Genomic DNA, 22793 nt, shown 5'->3' on the forward strand with positions numbered 1-22793 from the left:
TATCTCAACAAATAAACAATGCCAATAGCACCCTATAGCAATCTAATATCCATCCATATATCCAAGTTGTGCAGCGGGCCAGAGGTTATCCTAGAAACAACAGGAGTATGGCAAAGTTATTTCCCAGGTGGAATGCCAGTCCATCTGTGCAACTAAGCATCACACAATGTTTGACACTCAAATGTGTAAGCACAAAAGTATAATTTAACAAGGAGAAAGAAAGATAAACTGCAAGCACTGAAACATGCAGTTAACAATAAAAAACATTTTTGCAGTTGGCTTCATCTTACCTGCTTGCAGTTGGCTTCATCTTACCTGCTACCCCTGCTACTTATATATGCTAACTCCAAATTCAGTGAGTGAAAAAAGGTGTTCCTCATTAGATCAGTTTTGCAGTATTTCTGACAACTGGGAAGTATCATGTCAAGGATATTGTATGTCTGGCCATTTTACAAAACCTTTGGTTCCTTCCTCTTGTGTCACATGTCCAGCCTACAATCTATACATAAGACTACATACTGGTACATAAGGGACATACAGGTTTGAACATTTTCAGTGGTTTCTTGTGCCAGGGAAATATTTGTCTGTGACTAGTACCCTAGGGAAGTTCTCTGATATAAAAGAATAGAGAAGGGGCGGGGTAAGACCAGTACTGGTAGAGATTTTAGTAGAATCTAGAACAGAAGCTGCTGCTAAAAAAGGAATAATTAGCAGACCATGCAGAATATTGCATTATAACTATAAGAACCAATTAGAAGAGGTTAGAAAGGATTGGGAAGAGAGATTGGATAAGCAATTCACAAAGAAACAATAAGGGATAAATGTATGTCTCCCAAATATGCAACTAAGTCTAGAAGATTTAGAATTTTTAAAAGTGTCGACAAAAAGTAAAATTACACAGGAACAGTTGAAAGGTGCAGTACAAGAAAACTGTGTAAACTAAAAGTAAAAAACAAGTACCAAACCAACACAGCTAGGCAAAAACTCTATTGAACATAAAAGAAACTGATAAAAGTTAAGTGCTTTCGCAATAACACTATCACTTCTTCAGACTAACAAACAAGTAGAAAGACATGGGTTTAAAAAGAAAACAAGACCAATCAGCTATCGTATGCAAATCTGATAAATTAACTAAAAGGTACACACACACAAGCAATGCAACAATTGTTATAAATACAAAGGAAACAGAACAAATAAAATTTTAGTTTAAAATCTTTGTTTAAAAACAACATTAATGTTTAAGCGGGCATGCTTTCAAGAATGGTTTAAGGCTGGAGATGCCATTTAAACCAGGCAGTTTCTCTGCATTCAAGAGCAAGATCCATTTCTGTTCAGCCCTTTCTATTTTATTAGATGTATCACCCCCTCTAATGCTAACGTCCCAAACCTGAAGTACAAAGAACTTAAAAGTGTGTTCTGAGCCATGTTAACCAATGTGTTGTGCTACGGTATTTGTATCTTTCTGGTTCCTAATATCCCTATAGTGTTTGAGAATCCTGTCCTTCAGTGGTCTGTTCGTTTTGCCTATATAGAAAGCATGACAGACCTGGCAGCTTGCAAAATAAATAATATTTGGAGTTCTGCAGTCAGCATAAAAATCAAGTTCGATTTTAAAATTAACGTGAAGATGTATGTAGGTTGAGCCCGTAAGTATATACTTACAGGCTGAACAAGATCTACAGGAAAAAGTCCCATACCTGGTAGACTGAGGCCCTTTGATACAGAGTTGTGATTTATAGCACAAATGTTTCTTCGTGGACTTATTGTTAATAAATGCAAAATGTGGTGTGCTATCTATAGTCCCTTTCAATTCATCTATTGTGTGTAGGATATTCCAATTCTGTTTAATGACCTCACAATATTTATTGATGTCACTAGAATAAGGTAGAGAGACTCTAAAAGTATCTCTCACAGCTACAGTTGCTTGTGGAGCATCAGGGTGACATGCTTGGGATGCATGCTGTTTTTGTGCAGGAATGTTGTTCTTCCTAGTGGAAGACCTTAATAATATGCATACTAGTGTCTACAGACAACCCACTAGGAAGAACAACTTCCTGCAGAAAAATAGCATGCATCCCAAGCATGTCATCCAGAATGTTTTAAAAGGGCAGATCTATAGAGTAATGAGATTACACAATGATAACAATCAGTTGGGTACTTGACTCTCTCAAGCGTGACTTTTTAGACAGAGGCTACAAAGAGGCAGAGACTGACTCTCAAATTAATGCTGCATGGGAAGAAAGGAAAGGGAAATGTAGAGCCTATTTTGGCAACCATACTCCACCTGATGCTCCACAAGCAACTGTAGCTGTGAGAGATACTTTTAGAGTCTATCTACCTTAGTGAGAGAGTTCTTAAATTAATATCAAATATTACTGCCGGGTTAGCTTGGATGACATCACCTTTTGTCACTTGACTTTAGTTCCCAAGCTAATCCTCCATTGTCAGGACTAACAGAATTAACCATTGCCCTGTGAAAAATACATATCTTTCAGATATTTGCAGATCCTGGAAGTCATAAAACAATAAAACACTTCTACATCTCAAACCTAGCAATTACTTCTCTTTCAAGACTATACAAAAAACTTCCAACTCTAGACATTGTGTCTGCTACTGAACTGAAACTGACAGATAACATCTTCTATTTATGGACCAGCAATTATAAAAACAATTTAATTTCAACTATTTTCTCTGAATTTTTTCAAGTGAACCTCGTGTGTTCCAGTTTCCATTAAACATATACATCTAAATAGTCACAATAGTGCAGGTACATTTCTGTTCTATTCCAGCAGAGCATGCTGTGGTTACATTTTAGCTCAGTATTTTACACACACTTCTGTATAAATCATATCAGTATTCTGAAATGACATAGAACTATTTACAAAATTCCTGATAACAGGGCTGGCAATGTGATGCCATACATGATAATTTAATAAAGATGTTTCTTGTTTTTAAAAAAGAAGAGACAGGGTATGCAAGGGTCCACCTCAGCCAAAGAAAGACATAAAGAATTAAAAAATAGGGGAAGGAGGGTGGGTGCATATATTGTCACATGGAAAGCTTGAGATAGGGTCATTGGCTTGGGAGAGTAGGAGGATTACTTGTTTGCTTCTGAAGTCTGTCCTACTAAGGAAAAACTTCAGAATTCTGTTTGCTACTGCTGCTGCCACTGCCCATTCACTCTGCTCCTGAGGTCCATTCTTTCTCACATATATGTTTTCCTTAAATATGTTTAACCAGGATGGCCCACCTGACATGAACAATTCTATTTTCAGGAAGGAACTGCTTTTGTTTTTATAGCTTATTAAGAGAATTAAATGTTGCTTAGGATTTCAAGGAACTGGTTACAGTCAGGTATGAAACTGAGGTTTATGGGTTTATATTCTGCATATTTGAAAGCTTCCTGCAAGGAATTGTTACAATTTATTGATATAATTATTCTATTTTGTGACTCCATTAATTAGGTGCAAGTCATGCTGTACTAAATACAGATATATATATATATATATATATATATATATATATATATATATATATATATATATTTTTTTTTTTTTTTTTTAGGAATCCATCAGCGATTTTTATTGGTACTACTCAGGAAAAGAAGTCATAGATGAGCCTGGCCAGCGCAACTTCTCCAAAGCTTTAGCTGTATCAAAACAAATCTTTAATTCATTAACAGAATATATTCAGGTAAGTAAGCAACTAATCTAATATCTTTATAAATGATAACAGAAGAAAACAGTAAATTATGCTGTAACTAAAGGTTCATATTAGAGTGATCCACTGGAGAATGTGATTTAATTTCTCAGGTTATGCAAGTGCTATCATACTAGTCAAGCTTATAAGTATTTCATTGTAACAAAACTGTTATTCCTATGTCCATGTCCATTCACTATTAGATGGCTGTTTGTCAGGAAATAAAATGACTTTCCTATATTGTAATAACATGGAAAAACTTTTCCTCATAAGAAAGTTATTTCTTTGCCTATGTTCTTTCATCTATTTGATCCTTTTCATCTCGGCACAAGATGACTTATCTTCATTAAAATAACTTGGAGGCTCAGGTGCTACTTTTCACAAAGGAAGTTGCAGGCGTATTTGTGAGGAACAAAAGGGCCTGTTGACTCACAAGAGGGTGGATGGTAGGCAGGCGGAGTGGAGCAGTGTGTGTGTGTGTGTGTGTGTGTGTGTGTGTGTGTGTGTGTGTGTGTGTGTGCGCATGCGCATGTGTGTGTGTATAACTATAGGTATGTAAGTATATGTTCTTGCTTTATGATAACATGAAATGTTTATGTTATATGGGACTTTTTTCAAAATAGTATTGCATCAAAAATCATGATATGGTTTGCATTTTTATGTATCTAATATGAAGGAACTCAGACAAAGTCAAATACTGCTACAGTTAATGATTTAATTACTCACTCTGGAGAATGGTAATTAACAGCTCTATACAGCAGTACTTATTTAAGCACCACAAGGTAAAGTGACTGTAAGGGGATTAAACATCTTACCTACAAAGACAGCAGAGAATATTCTGCAATAACCTATTTAAATGCACAATACAAGTTAGAAGAGAATGGAGTAATGAATCATAACTGTATGTAAAATATTTAAGCAGTCACAAACAGGTTGATCAATGACTTTCTGGAACCGAAAAACTTTGGTACCCCCTACCTTGCTGGTGAGCAGATAGGTGCCCATGGCAATCATTTAAGAAACTTAGTGCTAAAATAAAAGGCAGCTCTTAAAGGGTGCTCTAAAATGCTTTTTGTATTTTGCCAGTGAAGAAATTATTTGTCAAAACACCTGATTTTAGGCAGCTAACAAAATAAATTTTAATGCACCGTTGCTTCTAAATGATGTAGTAGCTTTTCTACTCATCACGCATGTCTATTTTTGTTTGATTAAATGAGCTGGGCTTACTGGCAGAAGGAGTTCATTTTTAATTATTGAATCTTCTACAATTTCTACCAGTAGTGTTCTGTTCTGTTTTAGTTGAAACTTAAGTTTCTCAAATTTACTGTATTCATTTGCTTGAAAATATTTTTTAGTGTTCTTCTGAGGTGTGCCATGATTGTACCTGCTGTAATTGGAGTATTTATCACTCACTGTTTTTTTTTTTTCAGGGTCCTTGCATTGGTAACCAGCAGAGTTTGGCCCACAGTAGGCTCTGGGATGCAGTCGTTGGCTTCCTCCATGTGTTTGCAAACATGCAAATGAAGCTTTCTCAGGTATTAATACTAGTGATCTAAAAACATAATAATATATGCCAAATGTGAACAAATTGTTCAGTTAATCTTCAGGTATGTTTATCCTTACTCAGAACTAGTTGAAGGGCACAACACCCTGTGATAAACTTAAACATTTTGCACAGTGGGACCTTAATCCACACATGGCTAGAGACTTCAGCTTTATATATATATTGTTGTAGCTTTTAAAGGTAAATGAATATCTGAGCTCAGTGCATGTATTATATTATTTCCCTATTTTATATTTTCTGCCTACAACCCTTGCAGTAGCAGTCGGAGACTCATTTCCTACACTGGTTCTGATGTGGCATCACCTGGCATTTAGTAGCAGTCTACCACAGAAGGTCATTTAGAGACAAGAAATATCTTTTCATTCACAATAAAGAAATAAATACCCTTGGTATTTCATTAAAAACACAAACCTGACCAGCTTCCACAAAACATATAACTGCACTGCTACTGTAAACACATACAATTAGTAAGATGCTGACATTTTTTAGAAGGCAAGACAGTTAAATGCAATAATAGTAGTAGGATAACAAGTGGTAAAATGCTAACATATAAAAGGCAAAGACCATTAAATGCAATGCATGTTCATAGAACAGTTATGTGATCAGGAATCTTATAGTAGTAGTACAATATATGTACATAAGGTACTGAGGGTTAAGTACATATTTACAATATTTACAAAATATACAATGCACATAGGTGGACCAACATGACAGTGAAAGGTATGCATCAGAGGCCTCGGGTGGTAACCTCCCTACAGTGAGGGTGGATTCATGGGGGGGGTCATTGCAGTTGCAAAGGGGGTTAGCAAGAAAGTGTGATCTGCAGAGTTCTTTAAATGTGAATGTGTGATTTTCTAACCTGAAGTCAGAAGGGAGGGTATTCCATCCTTTTGCAACCTCATGGGAGAATAGGGCTTCTCCAGAGCTGTTCTTGCATGGATTGACTTCGATCAGGGCTTTGTTACTGCATCACAGTTCCCTGTTGGAGTTGTAGAAATTTAAAATGCCATTTAGGGCAGGGTTTTTTTCAGGATGGTATAGAGTTTGCTGAGCTATGTTGAATTGGTGGTAGCTTAGTAAGTTTGGAAATTCTAGCCACTGTTGTTTATGCAGGGATTGGCAGTGGTCAGAGTGTCATTTAGCACTGGCTGCAAACCTAGCTATCTTGTTGTACCATGTGGAGAGTTTGTTCAGGTCAGTTTTATTAATGTTAGGTAGGACTGGGGAGGCATAAAGTAATGTTGATAAGAGGTGAGTTCTGGCTATGGCAGTTCTAGATGTGGAGGTTAGAAACAGTTTGCTGTGATAGAGGCATCCTAGATTTTTGTGGACTTTAGAGATAGTTTGGGTGTGTGTTTATTGTATTTAAGTTGTTGATCAATTGTGATGCCTAGTAGTTTGGTGTCTTGTACTGGGGTGATGGGGGTGTTGTTACTTGAGTGAATGGAGAAGGTGGGGTCATTGGGCTTAGTAGGGTAGAATAGCATTATTTGTGTTTTCTTTGGGTTTAGTATCAGCTGGTGATTGTTTAGCCAGTTCTCTATCTCAGTGAAGGATTCTTGGGCTTTACTTTTTATAAGATGGATTTTGGGTGCCGAGCAGATTAGGGTCATATATTCAGCATATTGGACAATATCAGCTTTTGTGATTGCCAAGTGGAGTTTGTTTGTAAATATGTTAAAGAGTAGGGGACCTAGGATTGAGCCTTGGGGTATGCCACATGTGACGGGGAGTGGGGGGATAGGGAGCTGACCCATTTAACAGACTGTGAGCAGTTGTAATATATTACATTGACACAATGTAGCAGCTGAAAGTAATACAAAATATATTGTATTATATCTGAGGCAGTTATGACTTCCTCAATTAACAAGATAGAAAGAGGGATAAACTTGGTCCATAAACAAACTCTACAACAAGAGGAGAAAGCTACTACATGACAGAGCAAAATCCCTAAAAGGGAAGGCATCTCTGATCAATACTAGCAAAAAACTACGATCACTCATAAAATCATCCAAGGCCAACTTTGAGAGAAAAATCGCTAAAGACACAAAAGACAATCATAAGGCCTTCTTTAGCTATGTTAGAAACCTGGGTGGAAACTCCCAGATATGCTCAGAATTAGTCCAAAATGATACAAAAATCACTGAACCCACAGACATTGCCAACATACTGGCAGACAGGTTCAGTGCAAATTTCTCCCCTTCCTCCCCCCGAAAAGGAGAAATATCTATCCCACCAGAGTCTAGCCTCCCAAACATCTCAGATGCCCAGGTGAGAGCTGCTCTCGCTAAAGCAAAAAACACAGCATCAATGGGACCGGACAGTGTCCCCGGCTGTGTGCTACACGAACTCAATGAGGAACTAAACCCACACATAAGGCTGCTGTTTAATCTTAGCCTTACTACAGGATACGTACCCAAAGAATGGCATACGGCAACTGTGGTCCCACTCCACAAAGGCGGTGCTTCTACGGACCATGGAAATTACCGCCCCATAAGCTTGATGAGCCTTGTTTGCAAGGCTATGGAGAGGATCATAATGGAACTCATAAATAAAGACATTGGGGACCTACAGACACTGGATCCTACCCAATTTGGCTTTGTCAAGGGCAGATCCTGCCTCTTGAACTTGGTCGACTTTTTTGAAACAGTCACTAAGGCCATTGATGAGGGTAAGGCAGTTCACACAGCCTACTTTGACCTAGCAAAAGCATTCGACACAATACCCCACTCGGGCATCATAGAAAAGCTCACCAGCTTAGATGTAAACCCATATGTCACAAGATGGGTTGCAAACTGGCTCAAGGACAGAACCCACAGGGTTAGAGTTGCTGGTGCCATGTCAGACTCTAAGCCGGTCATGAGTGGTGTCCCACAGGGCTCAGTCCTGGGCCCCCTCTTGTTCGGCATTTATTTTTCTGAAGTGCAGGCAAACATAGGGGGATTGTGGCTGACAAAATTTGCAGATGACTGCAAACTGGGCACCATAATTGACACTCCATCAGACACAGACATCCTCCAGAGAGGTCTCATAGAAATGGATAACTGGTGCCAGAGCCATGGCCTTAAGCTAAATGCCAAAAAATGTATAGTCATACCCTTTGGGAAAAACAAGGTAACCCCTAATTATCACATAGGTGGTAATCCATTAAACACGGAAGAAGTTATCAGGGACCTGGGGACCCAAGTTGACAGTAACCTCTCTTTTGACACTCACATTGCCAAAGTGGTTAGGAAGACCTTCTACATTGCCCACCTGATCATGAAGGGATTCACATCCAGATCAGGAGAGGTCATTGTACCCCTGTACTCTTCACTTATCAGACCAATGATTGAGTACAACGCCCCATTCGGAATGTACCTTACCCAACACCTGCAGCAGTTGGAAAGACCCCAAAAGTTCTTCACCAAAAGGATAAAGGGGCTCAAACATATGTCATACGCTGTCCGACTGAAGAAACTCCAGCTCTATTCAGTCGCATACCATCTGCTCAGAGGTGATCTGTGCCTGACATACAAGGCCATGTCCAACCCAGAATTAATGGACATGCTCCACCTCAAAAAATCCAAATCCACCAGAGCCACGAGAGCAAGAGACTTAAACCTCAACACGGATATAAATAGGACGTGCTGGAGGGACAGATTCATCACCCAGAGACTCCCTACACTATGGAACAGAATCCCAGTCCATGTGAGGCAGAGCCCCTCACTGACTCTGTTCAAGAGAAATCTTGACGAGTGGATGGGAGATCATAGGTTTACCCCAGGAATCATCTCTGTGTCACTGCTGGACAGAGGCACAGCAAACTAATGGGTATATTATTCTCATCCTAAGGGGTGGTGAAAGCCACACACACTCTGGCTAGGCTTATAAATGCCCTAGGGCAGATAGCCTAGTATGAACCTATGAACCTATGAACCTATGGATATTAGCATTTAAAAATAAATTAATGGAAATTAAAGAAGCAATGAGAAACCAGAATACATGGAACACAACTGGAAGTAATAGAATTCTAATAGAAATAAGAAAAAATAAGGGTTAGGAGATAATAAAAGTGTCTAATATTTTTTAATAATATTTTCTAGGTTGGGGTGTGCCTTTGACTTGGCTGTCTAGTATTTTTAATAATATTTTCTAAATGGGGATATGCCTTTGATTTGAAAAGAAGCAGTAGTGATAGTTATATCAAAGGAGGGAAAATATCTTCTTGGTCCAGGGTCATATTGACACATTTGATTCTGAATCATGTCTAAAAATGTTTATGATTATTTTGGCAAACAGAATAGCAAGTATAATGCCATGGATAGTAGACCTGGATTAGTGAGGGTTTATAAAAGGTATGAAAAATGTTGATAACATTAACAGAATTGTTATGATTCAAAATGATGCATTGAGCATATTAATATACTAATGTTGATAGGTTTGGATACAGAAAATGCATTTGCCACAGTGAATTAAAAAATTATGAAGAGATCTTTTGAGGCATTTGGGTTTTCATAAACATGGATGACATTAATACTGATTATCGACAGAGGAGTTCAATTTAGGATGATATGTGGTGGTGATTTGTATAAACATTTACTCATATGAAAGGAACTAAGCAGGGATGTCCACTTCCATCATTACTTGTTGCTTTATATATAGAACTGCTAACCATAGATATAAGACAATCAAATGTAACTGAATATAAATATGTTACCATTCTGGAGCACAATATAAAAATTTATTTGACAAACTAAAATATTTAAAAAATATAGCATGATAAAAAGCAAATGAAGCAAAAACCAAGGGTATAGTAATAAATTATACCCCAACACATTTCTTCGTATAGATTTTCCTGTTTTTTGAGGGGGTCATAAGATATTTGAGAATTTGAGTGAAACAGGATATTGAGGAAGCAGCTGAAGAAATGTGGGAAATAATTGCTCAAAAGATTATAAGTAAAATAAGACTATAGAAATTGTAAGTTATGGGTGTTGACAATAAGATGCAAGTGATTAAGATGTTTTTAGTCTATTTTTTTTTTCTTTTTTTTTTTTTTTTACGTAGATCAGACGTACATATGTATCTATTGACCAGATATGAATGACTATGAAAAAGGAAATTTCAAAGGTTATTTAGGATAACAAAAGCGATAGTTTTTCCCACTGCACCCTTTCTCTAACAATGGCAAAGGAACACAGTATTTTAGGACCAGATTTGGAGATGTACTATAAGACCATAAAACTTGAGTTAATATATTTGATTTAGGACCCAAAATACATGCCCATATAGAATCACATAGTAGGCATAGAGCTTGACAAGGCAACTATAGGATCACATGTGGGCATTTGGTCAGATATAGGAAGAAAAATATAGAGAATTATGTGCAGACTTGTATACATAAAACTATTAAGTATGTCTTTATTTTAAAGGAAGGTAGACCTTGGAAAATTCAGTAATATCACTAGGATAAACTATATACGTAGCAAAGAGACAGAAGAAAATGTAATGACCATTTAGAGAAAAAGAACAAATAACCAATGTTTGGGGAAAAGATAATAAAAACGATGAGGCAATAAAATGGGATGAAGCTAGACAAACTTTTGGGATGCTGAATTCAGATTAACTTGCATATTCAAATCTAATATTAGAGTTGAAAGAAGATATGAGAAGGCTAGATAGTACATTTGGTAAAATACAAATAATAGATTTTATAATTAACGCTACAACATAAATGGCAGACTAGAAAAGAGTAATAAGAAGGTGATGTTAGGCAATATTAGATTTGAGAAGACAATACAGTGTAAAATTAAAAATAGCATGAAGTGAACACTTAAATGGAGGGAAGTATGTCACATCCCTAGATATGCAACTGAATTGAGAAAACTTAGACTTTTTGCATGGAGATGTTTGCAGAAATATTTCTATACTCTTATAAGACTTGAAAAAATATTCCCACAGACAAGAGGAATAAGTAAGAGAGATGTTACTTCAGAAAAAGGTTCTGGAAAGTGTATATTATGGGAAAATACTGAGTTTCTCTGGTACAAAAATTAATTAAGCAATATGCTAGGTCTTATACTTGGAAGAGAATTTAACCTTGGTATAAAGACATTCTTCTTGAGTTGGTGAAATATAACATATACTAATGAGGTAAAATTATTGGTATCTTTAATGCCAAGAATAGCTAAGAAAGCCATGAGTAGAAAATGGAAAACCGAAGATCAACTACCAATAAAAGAAGACGAAAAGATGATTGCAGAAATTAAACATGTGGCAATGAGAAGTGTTAGAGAGCTGAAACAGAACTCCTGGTTAAAGAAGGTAGTATCAGGCTCTGTAATAGAAATTGAACTTGACATGGACATTGATGTGGATTTAAGACCCTAAGGTATAGATCTATTTAAAGAAAGAAGACTGTAATAAAAGATACAAAGTCACTGGTCAGGTTGTTAAGACTTGTAACATAATAATCATAAAACTATATGGCTAAAAGCACCTGATCTGAAGCGATATTGAAAATAGCTTGCATATTTGAAGGTTTTTGTTTAAGGAGCAATGTTAAATCAATCTGGATATCAAGAGTAGCTAGAGTAGTTGCTTGGGATGGATTTACATGCTTAATAATGACAACTTATTGAAACTTAAATGTAAACAGTGATTATCTTGGACAAGATTATTTTTTTAGTAATATAAACATATAATTACAAAACGGTTGTCTCAGCATTCAGTGCTGAAATAACAAGTGCCCCAGCATGAGGACTGTATAGAATGTAATAATGAAAATGGGATATTTAATAAATCTTTCTCTTAAAAAAAGAAGAATTATTATCTTGAGTCAGGGGTGTTAAAGCATTTGTGTACACATTGCCATGCAATTTTTTCTGTATTTTCTTGCACTGGTAACATGTCTAGTTGTCAAACATATTTCATTCCACCACCCCCACACGCGCGCGTGTGCACACACACACACACACACACACACACACACACACACACACACACACACACACACACACACACACACACACACACACACAAACACAGACCCTGTTAGGTTCTGATTTCTTTCCCATTCAGTCTCTAACTTTCCTGATTAAAGTTTTTCCTGTTGAAGAATTGTATATACCCTGCTCACTAACCTTTTAATTGCACAGTCTCACCCTTGGTTTGATTAGAATATTTGCTAAGTCAGATGTGCCCAGTCTTTTCCTATATGCAGTAATTTGACTTAGTTCAATCTGCAGTCCCATTGATACATGCTGTTGCTTTGCTCAAGTACAAATTTTTCTTTTTATTTTTTTTTTCCATTTTTTATTTAACATTTATTTACTGGGAAAGTCTGACTTGGAACAAAGCCACTTTTCACTGGAGGCCCGGCGTGAAATGCTCCAGATGCATGTCTTTGTAACGTGTGAGGAAACCGGAGTACCTGGAGAAAACGCATATGAATGCAGGGAGGACATACAGACTCCACACAGAAGGCACTCCAGCCAAAAATCAAACCGAACAACCTCTTGCTGTGAGGTGACAAAACTACCGCTGCACCACTGAGCCATCCACATTTGCTCATCCTATGCATTCTAAGTTTCTCCATTCCTAATATGCTGCAAATAAATAGAAGATATATTTCCTGTTTTCTATTTCTTAGCAAAACATGGGCTTGGTGATAAAAAACTATTGTAAGAATGTCTTGATTCCATACTCTTGAGTTTACTGTCTGCCAGAACTTTTCTTGCTAACATTTCTAATTTCCATATTCCCATTTTGTCAAACTGTTGGTTATCCAATAGAGTCCCAAAATTATGCTTTATGTCCCCCAGAAGTTCAATCATCTAAACCAGAAGCATCTCCTCCACCTTGATGCATATTGCTGACATTGTATATAGTATAACCGTCTTAGTTGGGTGACTTTGTAGCAATCTTCTAGTTCTGGTATTGCTAGCCCTCCCTTTAAGACAGGCATCACCACTTCTGTCCAGGCTACATGATAATGCTGTCCCTCCCTTATAACTTTATGCACTCCTCTGATAAGTAAGAACCACAGTTTTAAATTGTGAGGGTGCGGGAAAGCTTGGCCTGTATAAACTATTAATGATACGAAAACATCTCTATTGTTTGCATTTTATTATCTAACTCCATCATCATTAATTTCTATGTTTTGGTTTAGATAGTATTTTCCATCAGTTTATCCCATCATAGACTTTTGTACTCCTTTTTATTTCACTTTATTGTGACTCCAAAGATATTGGTATTTTTACACTAATTGAAATGTTGGCTGGTAGTTCAGTGTCAAGACTCTAGACTTTGTTTTATGTATTTTATACTCTGAAGTTTTGAAATGTTCTTAGCATTTGAAATAACATTTGGTAAATCTCTGTCTCTGGTTCTGTTATATAGAACAAACCATCATCCAAATAGTGCAGTTTTGATGTGAGATTCAACATATTTCTAGTCAGGGACTTGGGAAGAATTTATCTGTGCTGCTAGCCACTCTAAAAAAATAAAAAGTAGTGGGGACAGGAAATCCCTGATAATTTCTTCTTTTCAATATTAATTTTTCAGCGAGGCATTTTCTTGCTTTCAGTCTGGCATAACAGCCTCTATGTATCTACAGATTTAAAGCAATTAAGTTGTCTCACTTTGGAAATTTAGATAGAGTGTGCTTTAGGTGCGTCCTTGTCACTTGGACAAAAGCCTTTTCCACAGCTAGGCTCAAGATTATTAATTGCTACCCATTCCCAATAGCACTGTCATTTAACAAATTAATTTTAATAATGTTGTCATAGATTTTCTGGTCCCTGTAAAGCCATGTTGGTCCAAGATATTCAAATTAGGTAGCATTTTATCTATTCTGGCACTGATTCCACTCATAAATAGTTTGTAACTGCTGTTCAACACTGAAATAAATGTACATGATGATGCATTAAACATACTTTACCATGCTTTTATTGCCTGCCCAACTTTATTATTTATTTTACATTTGTTTACTGGGTAGTGTCTGACTGGGCCATAAGCCCATTTTCAGTGGACACCTGGGGACAAAAGCTCCAGAAATACATTACAAATGATTTACAGAAACAAGATGCAAGGCAAAGCATTACATTCATAGTTAAGGATACACCCTAAGTATTATAAAGTACGTTACATAATGATTTTCAAAGACATGATAAAAAAAACTAAGCATTACTTACATAGTTTAAAATACACCCTAAGCAATACTCATATTGCAGAAGATAAAATAGTAAATAGTAAACAAAATTCAGGTATAACGCTTACAATTTTTGTTATAAAAAAGTTATGGGCAGAATAGGGGTCAGTAATCTAACAGGATAGAGTTTATGCTAGTTATGTAGTATGAAAGGTACTCTACTGAGAGAAGAGAAGAGAAAAGAAGAGGTAGGTGTAGAGAGAGTAAGATTAGCCTGGAAATGTGCGGGAACATAGCCATTGTTTAGGGAAATATTCTTTTAGTAGTTGTCTGAAACTGTGAGTATCAGGATTAGTTAGAATATGCTGTGTAAGAGAGTTCCAGGTTTTGGGTATTTTAAAGGAATATAAGGAGTCTTTGTGGTAGTTGCGAGATTTGGTTACATTGAACATTAATTTGTCAGATGATATGAGGGACCTAAGGTTTGTGTATGGTAGTACAAGGTCAGATAGAGCGGAGTAGTTGTCAGGTTAGTGTATGAGTCTGTGAGTGATAATTAGATGGTTGAGAGAGAGTAAGTTGGGAAGTTCGATCCAGTTAAGATGATGTAGAGCAGAGCAGTGATGTGAATTATGAGGTAAGTTTGAGGTGAATTTGGCTATTTTATTATAGCAAGTTTTGAGGTTGTGCAAATCTGATTTACGTAGGTTGGTAAAGATTTGTGAACAGTAAAGTAGGGTAGATATTAGGTGGTATCTGGCCATTGATTTTCTGGTGTAGTTAGTTAGGTAGATTATTGCTCTGTAGAGTGCATCAAGTTTTATGTGGACTTTTTTGATTGTTAGTGCTATATGTTTATTGAATCTGAGACAGTTGTCTATTGTGACACCTAGAAGACTGGCTCAATTTTTGTTCCATTAGAGAAATAGATGGTAAGAGGGTATGGAGTGTTTTTTGCAGTATTGCAGTTGAAGACCATAAGCTTAGTTTTGTTGGAGTTCAATATGAGTTGATGATCAGTTGGGTATTTCTCTATATCTTGGAGGGCATTTTGCATTTTCTCTTGTAGTTCCTTAATAGCGGAGGCAGAGCAGATGAGAGAGGCATCGCCAGCGTATTGAATGATAAAAGCCAGTTTAGTGGAGGTACTGCTCTTACTGGTAAATATGATAAAAAGAGGAGGGCTGAGGATGGAGCCTTGCGCAGCTCCAACAGTAACGGGTAGAAGGGGAAAGAGTTTATTCGCCCTTTTGGTGTCTTGTTGATGGTTAGAGAGATTGCCATAAATCCAGATTAGGGATGTTGTACTGAGATTATAAGATGCAATCTTATTGAGGAGTATTTGATGAGACACTGTGTCAAAAGCTTTGGCCATATCAAAGAAGGTTGCAGTGATGAGTTGTCCATTATTTTTGAGGAGATTAACAGTGTTTGTGAAGCTTATAAGAGCAGTATTAGTACTATGTCATGGGCAGAAACCATGTTGAGTAATAGATAAAAGGTTGTTCTTAAGAAAGTGGTCAAGGATTTGTTTATGAATGCATTTTTCTAATATTTTGGATAATGGATTGAAAATAACGTTTTGTCGATAATTAGAAAGTTCGGTGCAAGACCTGCCTTTATGGAGGGATATGATATGGGATATTTTCCAGAGGAGAGGTACATACTGTTCATAGATAGAGCGGTTGATTAGAATAGATATGGGGTAGGACATGGTTGCAGCAGCAAGTTTCAGAAATTTGTTGGGCAGTTGGTCAGCTGCAAGAGAGCAGGGCTTTAATTTACTTTGAAGTGTTCTTATGTAGCTAGTTTGGATTGGCTTAAGAGTGAAAGAGTTAGGGTTATGTTCAGAGGAGTTGGGAATAGGAGAGAGTTTGCACTGTTATTTAGCAAGCAAGTTACAGAGTTAATAAAGTGAGTATTGAATTGAGTAACTATACATTCAGTTGTTCTCCTGGTTGATGGTGTCAGGATAATAGGTTTTCCTGGGTTTTGGAGGTGGTTAATGACTTGCCAAAATTTGGGTTGTTTTGATGTTTTTGCTGACATGTTTGGAAGTATGTTTTTTTTTGTCTTTTTTTATTTTTTTTTTTGGCTTGATTTCTTAGTTGTTAGTAGGAGGTTAGGTTGTCTTTGTTTCTGTTGTTGTGGTAAAGAGTCCAGGCAATATACCTTTGTTTTTTGTTTGAGGAGTATTATAGTCTCTTTAGATAACCATGGTAGTTGTTTGGATTTTACGAAAATTTTTACTAATAGGAGCTAACTATTAAGTATATCAAGGAATGCTTCATTAAAATAATGTACAGCAAAGTCTAACTGAAGGAAGTTTAATAGAGACCAGTCGTATTGCTATGATAGTGTATTGAAAATAGAGGGGGGAGAAGTTTTTTTTGTTGCAGATGTGCTTGTATGAGATGTTGTTAGTTGAATGTAACCGTTTCCTAAGAAGAAACACTGGGGAGTGATTGCTCAGAGTGTCTGGAAGGCAGTCGGCTTCGTAACCTATATTGGGGTTATTTGTCAAAATCTAGTCTAGTATAGCATGCTTGTTGGAATGTTTATCTGTGCATGTGGAATAGTTAATGGTTTGACAGAAGTTGTATACGTTTATAAAGTTGGCAGATTATTGGAATAGCAGGTAAGCCAGTCTAGGTTGAAGTCTCCCAAAATTATTGTTTCTTGAGAAAAATTGGTGGAAGGCCCAGAAGAGAATGTTTTCTGTGGTAAAGACGTTGTTAGTGGGGGCAGGGATAGATATCAATGAGAATTATAGACTTATGGAAGTTGATTTCTAGTCGTGTAGTTATTTCAGAGTTGGGGAGGTCTGGAGGGGTGGTGTTTATTTGCTTTAGTTTGAGTGAGTCCTTAAACATGATGGCAGTACCACCAGCCCATTTGGCTAATGGTAACCTATCTAATCTGATTATGCTATACTCACTGGGAAGTTTTTCCTCATTTTTTTATATGGGGCTTTAGCCAGATTTCATTTATCACTACTATGTCGGGAGGGGGGTAAAGGGCAACAGTAGCATGAAATTCATGAACTTTGTTTATTATGCTTCTAAGGCTGAAATTGGTTATGCATAGATCAGAATGGCATCTTTTGGTGATGGATAGTGAAGTGAAGAATTGGAGGGGGTTAGATTTGTTGGGTGAGGTGTGGAAGAGGGGGAGGCTTGGATGGATGGGGGTGTGGTAAGTGTGGGACCTAGGTTCATAGGTTCATAGGTTGGTACTAGGCTATCGGCCCTAGGGCCTATGCAAGCCTAGCCATAACAATTCCCAATTCCCTGGATATTTCTTCCCACAATATTTACTTCTCTGGGCCCCTGTCTAGCAGGGCAACTGACATGATCCCCGGGGTGAATTTCCTATCTCCCATCCAATCATCAAGGTTCTTTTTGAAGAGGGCCAATGAGGCGCTCTGCTTGACATGTATGGGCAGTCTATTCCAGAGTATGGGGAGTCTCTGGGTCAGGAACCTATCCCTCCAGCATGTTTTGTTCATTGTGATGACAAGGTTTAGATCCCTGGAGTGTGAGGGATTGGGATTTCTTTAAGTGGAGCATGTCCAACAGCTCAGGGTTTGACATGGCCTTGTATGTTAAGCAGAGATCGCCTCTGAGTAGACGATATGCCACAGAGTATAGCTGGAGTTTTTTAGACGGTCAGCATATGGCATCTGTTTTAGGCCTGTGATTCTTTTAGTGAGGTATTTCTGTGGCCTTTCCAGCTGTTGCAGATGTCTTGTGAGGTACATACCAAACGGGGCATTATGCTCTATAATGGGTCTAATAAGGGATGAGTACAGTGGGACAATGACCTCCTTTTTGCTGGATGAAAAGCCCTTAGTGATGAGGTGTGCCACATAGAAGGATTTCCTGACTGTTGTGGTAATGTGGTTATCGAAAATGAGACCACTGTCCACCTGTGTCCCTAAGTCTGTCATCACACTTTCGATGTTTAGCGTCCTGCCACCTATGTGGTAATTCATGGGTACATGTTTTTTTCCAAAGGGGATAACTATACATTTCTTGACATTAAGCTTGAGCCCATGGCTCTGGCACCAGGCATCTGTTTCTGTAAGGCCTTTTTGTAGAATATCCACATCATTTGGGGATTCAATAATGGCTCCCAGTTTGCAGTCATCTGCAAATTTTGTTAGCCAGAGTCCCTTAGTGTTGGCCTGTACTTCAAAGAAGTAGATGCCAAACAAGAGTGGTCCCAGGACTGAATCCTGAGGTACTCCACTTGTCACTTGTCTGGAGTTGGATTTGGAGTCAGCTACTTTTACAGTCTGGGTTCTGTCAGTAAGCCAGATGGCAACCCATCGAGTTACATAGGGATTTATGCACAGCTTAGTAAGTTTATCTATGATTCCAGAGTGGGGATGGTGTCGAAGACCTTGACGAGGTCCAGATAGGTTGTGTGGACCACCTTACCCTCGTCCACAGCTCTGGAGACTGATGCGAAGAAGTCACTCAGATTCAGGAGACAAGATCAGCCCTTCACAAACCCAAACTGGGTGGGGTCCAGGGTTTGAAGGTTGCCAATGTCTTTGTTTGTAAGTTCCATGATAATGCGTTCCATACCCTTGCAGATCAGGCTTGTCAGACTGATGGGACGGTAGTTCCCGGGATCCAAGGTGGATCCTTCCTTGTGGAGCGGGATAACTGTAGCTGTGCGCCACTCAGTGGGCACGAAGCCTGAGGTGAGGCTATGATTAAACATGACACTTAGGTGACATGCCAGTTCATTTTGTAGTTCATGTAGTACACAGCCTGGGATGTCATCTGGTCCCATGGATGCTGTATTCTTAGCTTTGGAGAGTGCGGTCTCAACCTTTGTGGCTGTGATTATTGGAATTTGGCAATCTTTTGGTATCGAGATGGGCCCTTTAGGGGGTGAGAGGAGGGTGAAGTTGGCACTAAATCGATCTGCCAGGATATTGGCAATATCCTAGGGATCAGTATATTTAATGCCATTCTGTTGTAGCTCAGAGCAGATCTGAGCATTGCCATTTAGATTCTTGACATAACTATAGAATGCCTTGTGGTTGTCTTTGGAATCTTTGGCAATTTTATTTTCGTAACTAGCTTTTGAGGATTTTATGAGGGTTCTCAACTTCTTGCTGAGGCTGGTGAGGGAGTTTTTTGCATCCTGGGATTTTCCTCTTTTCTGCAACAGTTTCTTCCTTCTGTTGTATAGTTTGTTATATTTGTGGGTTAGGGTTAATATCACCTTGGAGTTTTTTCTGGGTGATGGAGTGGAGGAGAAGGAGCCTTAGTTTAGGTAGCAGTTTGTGATATTTGTGTAGGCTGGAAACTGAGGTTTGCATGTGAAAATGACTAAATGTAAAGAGTAATGCTTTGGAAATAGTAAAGAGCTGAGGGGAGTTGTGGAATGTTGTTACACTGATAAGGGTTAAACATGTAAGAGTTGGAGAAGAGAAGTTTGTAATGTGGTATGAATGATAAATGATAGGAGGTGGTGTGGTAAGCTAGAGAAAAAAGAAATAGAAAGGGGGTTATCATTCCGATAGCTTTTATGTACAGCATTCTTTTATGTACAAGAATTTTGTGGGGAAAACATAATCTCCTGGTGCCTTGCCTGTTTGCAGTTTTAGTGGAGTACATCAGATTCCAGCTCTGTTCTTGATGGAATTTGTGGAAGCCTGGACTTAAAGCTCAAGTTCTTTTTGAGTATTGCTCACTTTCTAGTTCTGCACTGTATAATTCTTCATCACAATTTTTTGAATACTTCCAAAATTATTTTGAGTTCTTTTCTGTCTGTTAAATACTGAATGTTAAAACTTACATAACTCTATCTGCTTTAAGTTGTTCTACATCATATACATGGAGCCCTGACACAATTGTTTTCTAGCATGATTAGTTTAACGTTCATTATGGGTGGCCAGTACCTAAGCTTCCTCCAACTGTAACATACAAAAATGCATGAATATGCTTTAACACTCTTACATTAATTACTAATGAAAAAGTACCAGTTCACCTTTTTTATGCAGCCAGTTATCTTTAGTTTTTGCAGTGTACCTTGCACTGTTCAGTATGCATTGCCATTTTAAGAAAGAATGCTTCTTGATTGTTGACTCTGTGCATATTATAAGCCTTAAATAAATCAATAGACAGTTTTAATTAGTTCATTTAGTGTTTTTTGGGAAATCCAATGATGCTTATGGACATTCTGGGCTCCAGCTTATCAATGAATTTCCTTTTCCACCTGCATTGTCCTTGGCCTTGGACTGCACATCTGATCTCTGTGAAGGTGTGGAGCTTATGAAATACAGCATTTAATAAGTTTCTAAGTTAGAAACTATATTGTTAACGCAACATTAAGCTGAACATATACAAACAATGCTGAAGTATGTAATAACATGACACATTATCTTATTTATGACAAAATAATGTTAAATACGGTCAGTTCCAGGGTTTTACAGCTGATTACCTCTTTAGAATAGTCTCTTCATAGATGTTCAACATTTTGATTTATGTTGCAGTAACCTAAGCTATGTGTGTCCTGTTGTTTGTGAGTGGCCAGGTTTCAAAAGTTTCGGGTGCCTTTCACTTGTTCTGTCAGGAGCTAAAAGCTAAACACAGAGTGCCAATTTCCTCAGAGCTTTTTTGCCTACAAAAATGGGAGGCAAGAGCCCTGAAAGTATAATGCTAATAAGCAAACTCAACAGTACACTATATCCATAAGAATATATATGTCTACAACCTGACAATACAAAAGGGAAAAAACATCCAATGTAGGGTGTTGGAGGAGTGGGCAACTACTGCAACAGTGATCTATTAGAACACCTACTGTTATGGTAACTTTACTTAAGTAACTGCACTTTCCTTCTTATTGCTTTTTACAAGCAAACAGTATTTGAACTAATTATTTTATTTTCTTGGCAACAGAAAAGTTTTCTACAGCAGGAATGTGTTCAGTGGAAGCCATTTTCTTACTGCTGTTATAGACTTTTATCTTAGGGATTATTAATTTCTTCCATCATTTGTAGTTCCTTTCAATGCTTCTCCAGTGACAGAAGCATATTGATTCACCCCTGTTTTGCTCTGGTTGGAGCTTGATGTATTTTATTTAATCAAGGGAAATTAACCTTAAAGTAAGCAGAATACCATATTTTGAACTGTAATTTCTTTTTATGGCAAAGTCTCATAATAGGAATACATTGGTTACATTTCTGCCTGCTAGCCAATGAAAAGTCATTATCTAAGTATATTCAGTTAGCTATGTTGCAACTGGTAACCTGGGTTCAGATAATAGCTCAGGTGTCTGTAAGAGCTGACAGGGAAGGAAGCGAGTGAGCAGCCACTGCCTGATTACCTATCCTTGGGGGGCACTAGGTGTCTACCCAGTGGAGCTTGAGTCTGTCTAGCTTATGATGCCATGTGCAAGTCACACTGGTAGCCAAGGGGGAACCCTGTCAGTGGGCTGCTATTGTAGAACTAGGAAGAGCCACCATAAGAGAGAGAGAGAGAGAGTGGTGCTCCACCAGGGGACAGTGAAGGCCTTCCATCAGGACCAGCAAAGCTGACCTGCCCCCTACTGCATGTCTCACTATGAACAGATGAACTCATGGGGGATTCCTGGGCAGGAATGAACAGGCAATAGGGCTCTTGCCTGCCCATGTATCCCCGACTCCTGCAACCATGCAACAAATGGGCTGATTAGTTACAGGTAGAGGAGCCATTGTATTCGGTCCTGTGTGGATGCAAAAAAAAAAAAAGGCTGCCATCTATATTGTAGATTGCTTCACATGAAGATCCAATGTGCTCTTTCTAAACAAATTTCTGGTTGAGAAATTCCTGTCAATATATGCAGAATTTTCTCTTTAGCCTTGTATTTCTGAGAAATGGAGATTTGCTGTCTCAATCTATCCTCCTGCTCTGTAACTTTTTTATAAAGTTGTTATTGCTTTGCTTCATAATCAGCTTGCTTAGTCTTAGCCTCTGCCATTTCTCCTAGTAGGGATCAAACAGTGCCACAGGAACGTGAAAGAGCATTCTCTATTTCTTCTAGTCTATTGGTGTTGGAAATCCTCAAATTTTCCACTTTTCTTTGCCATTTCATGGAATATTTATCTAACCTTTCTATTGTTAGTGTGGATTCCATGATATTCTGCATTCATAGACATGTAATTCAGTTGAAAGTTTGCCACACTGTCACTTAAGGATTTACTTACTTGCATACATTTCTTTTCTAATTTATTTTTTAGACAATTTTTCTTTGAAGCAGGCATGCGGAAACTCCATAAGTTTCAGTTGTAAGTGTTCCATAGTTTTATATACTGAAATACCAACAAATAGCTGCTCCTTATGTTTTATCCTCCGGAGCAGCTAGTTCCCTTTGAACCTCCACCCTCTCTATCCTGGT

At 37.8% G+C, this 22793-nt stretch overlaps 1 protein-coding gene across 1 annotated transcript in view; it reads left to right on the forward strand.

Moving 5' to 3' along the window:
* Nucleotides 1-22793, forward strand: part of RYR3 (ryanodine receptor 3) — a 3250282-nt gene that overhangs the window by 2801745 nt on the left and 425744 nt on the right. Inside the window, exons 86-87 of the mRNA XM_044074157.1 lie at nt 3565-3693; nt 5130-5234. Of these exons, the coding sequence (XP_043930092.1) occupies nt 3565-3693; nt 5130-5234 (234 nt within the window). The remainder of the gene's footprint in view (nt 1-3564; nt 3694-5129; nt 5235-22793) is intronic.

This window comes from Protopterus annectens, chromosome 6.part0, assembly GCF_019279795.1.
Source record: "Protopterus annectens isolate FY-2018-M chromosome 6.part0, PAN1.0, whole genome shotgun sequence".
NCBI classification, from domain to species: Eukaryota; Metazoa; Chordata; order Ceratodontiformes; family Protopteridae; genus Protopterus; species Protopterus annectens.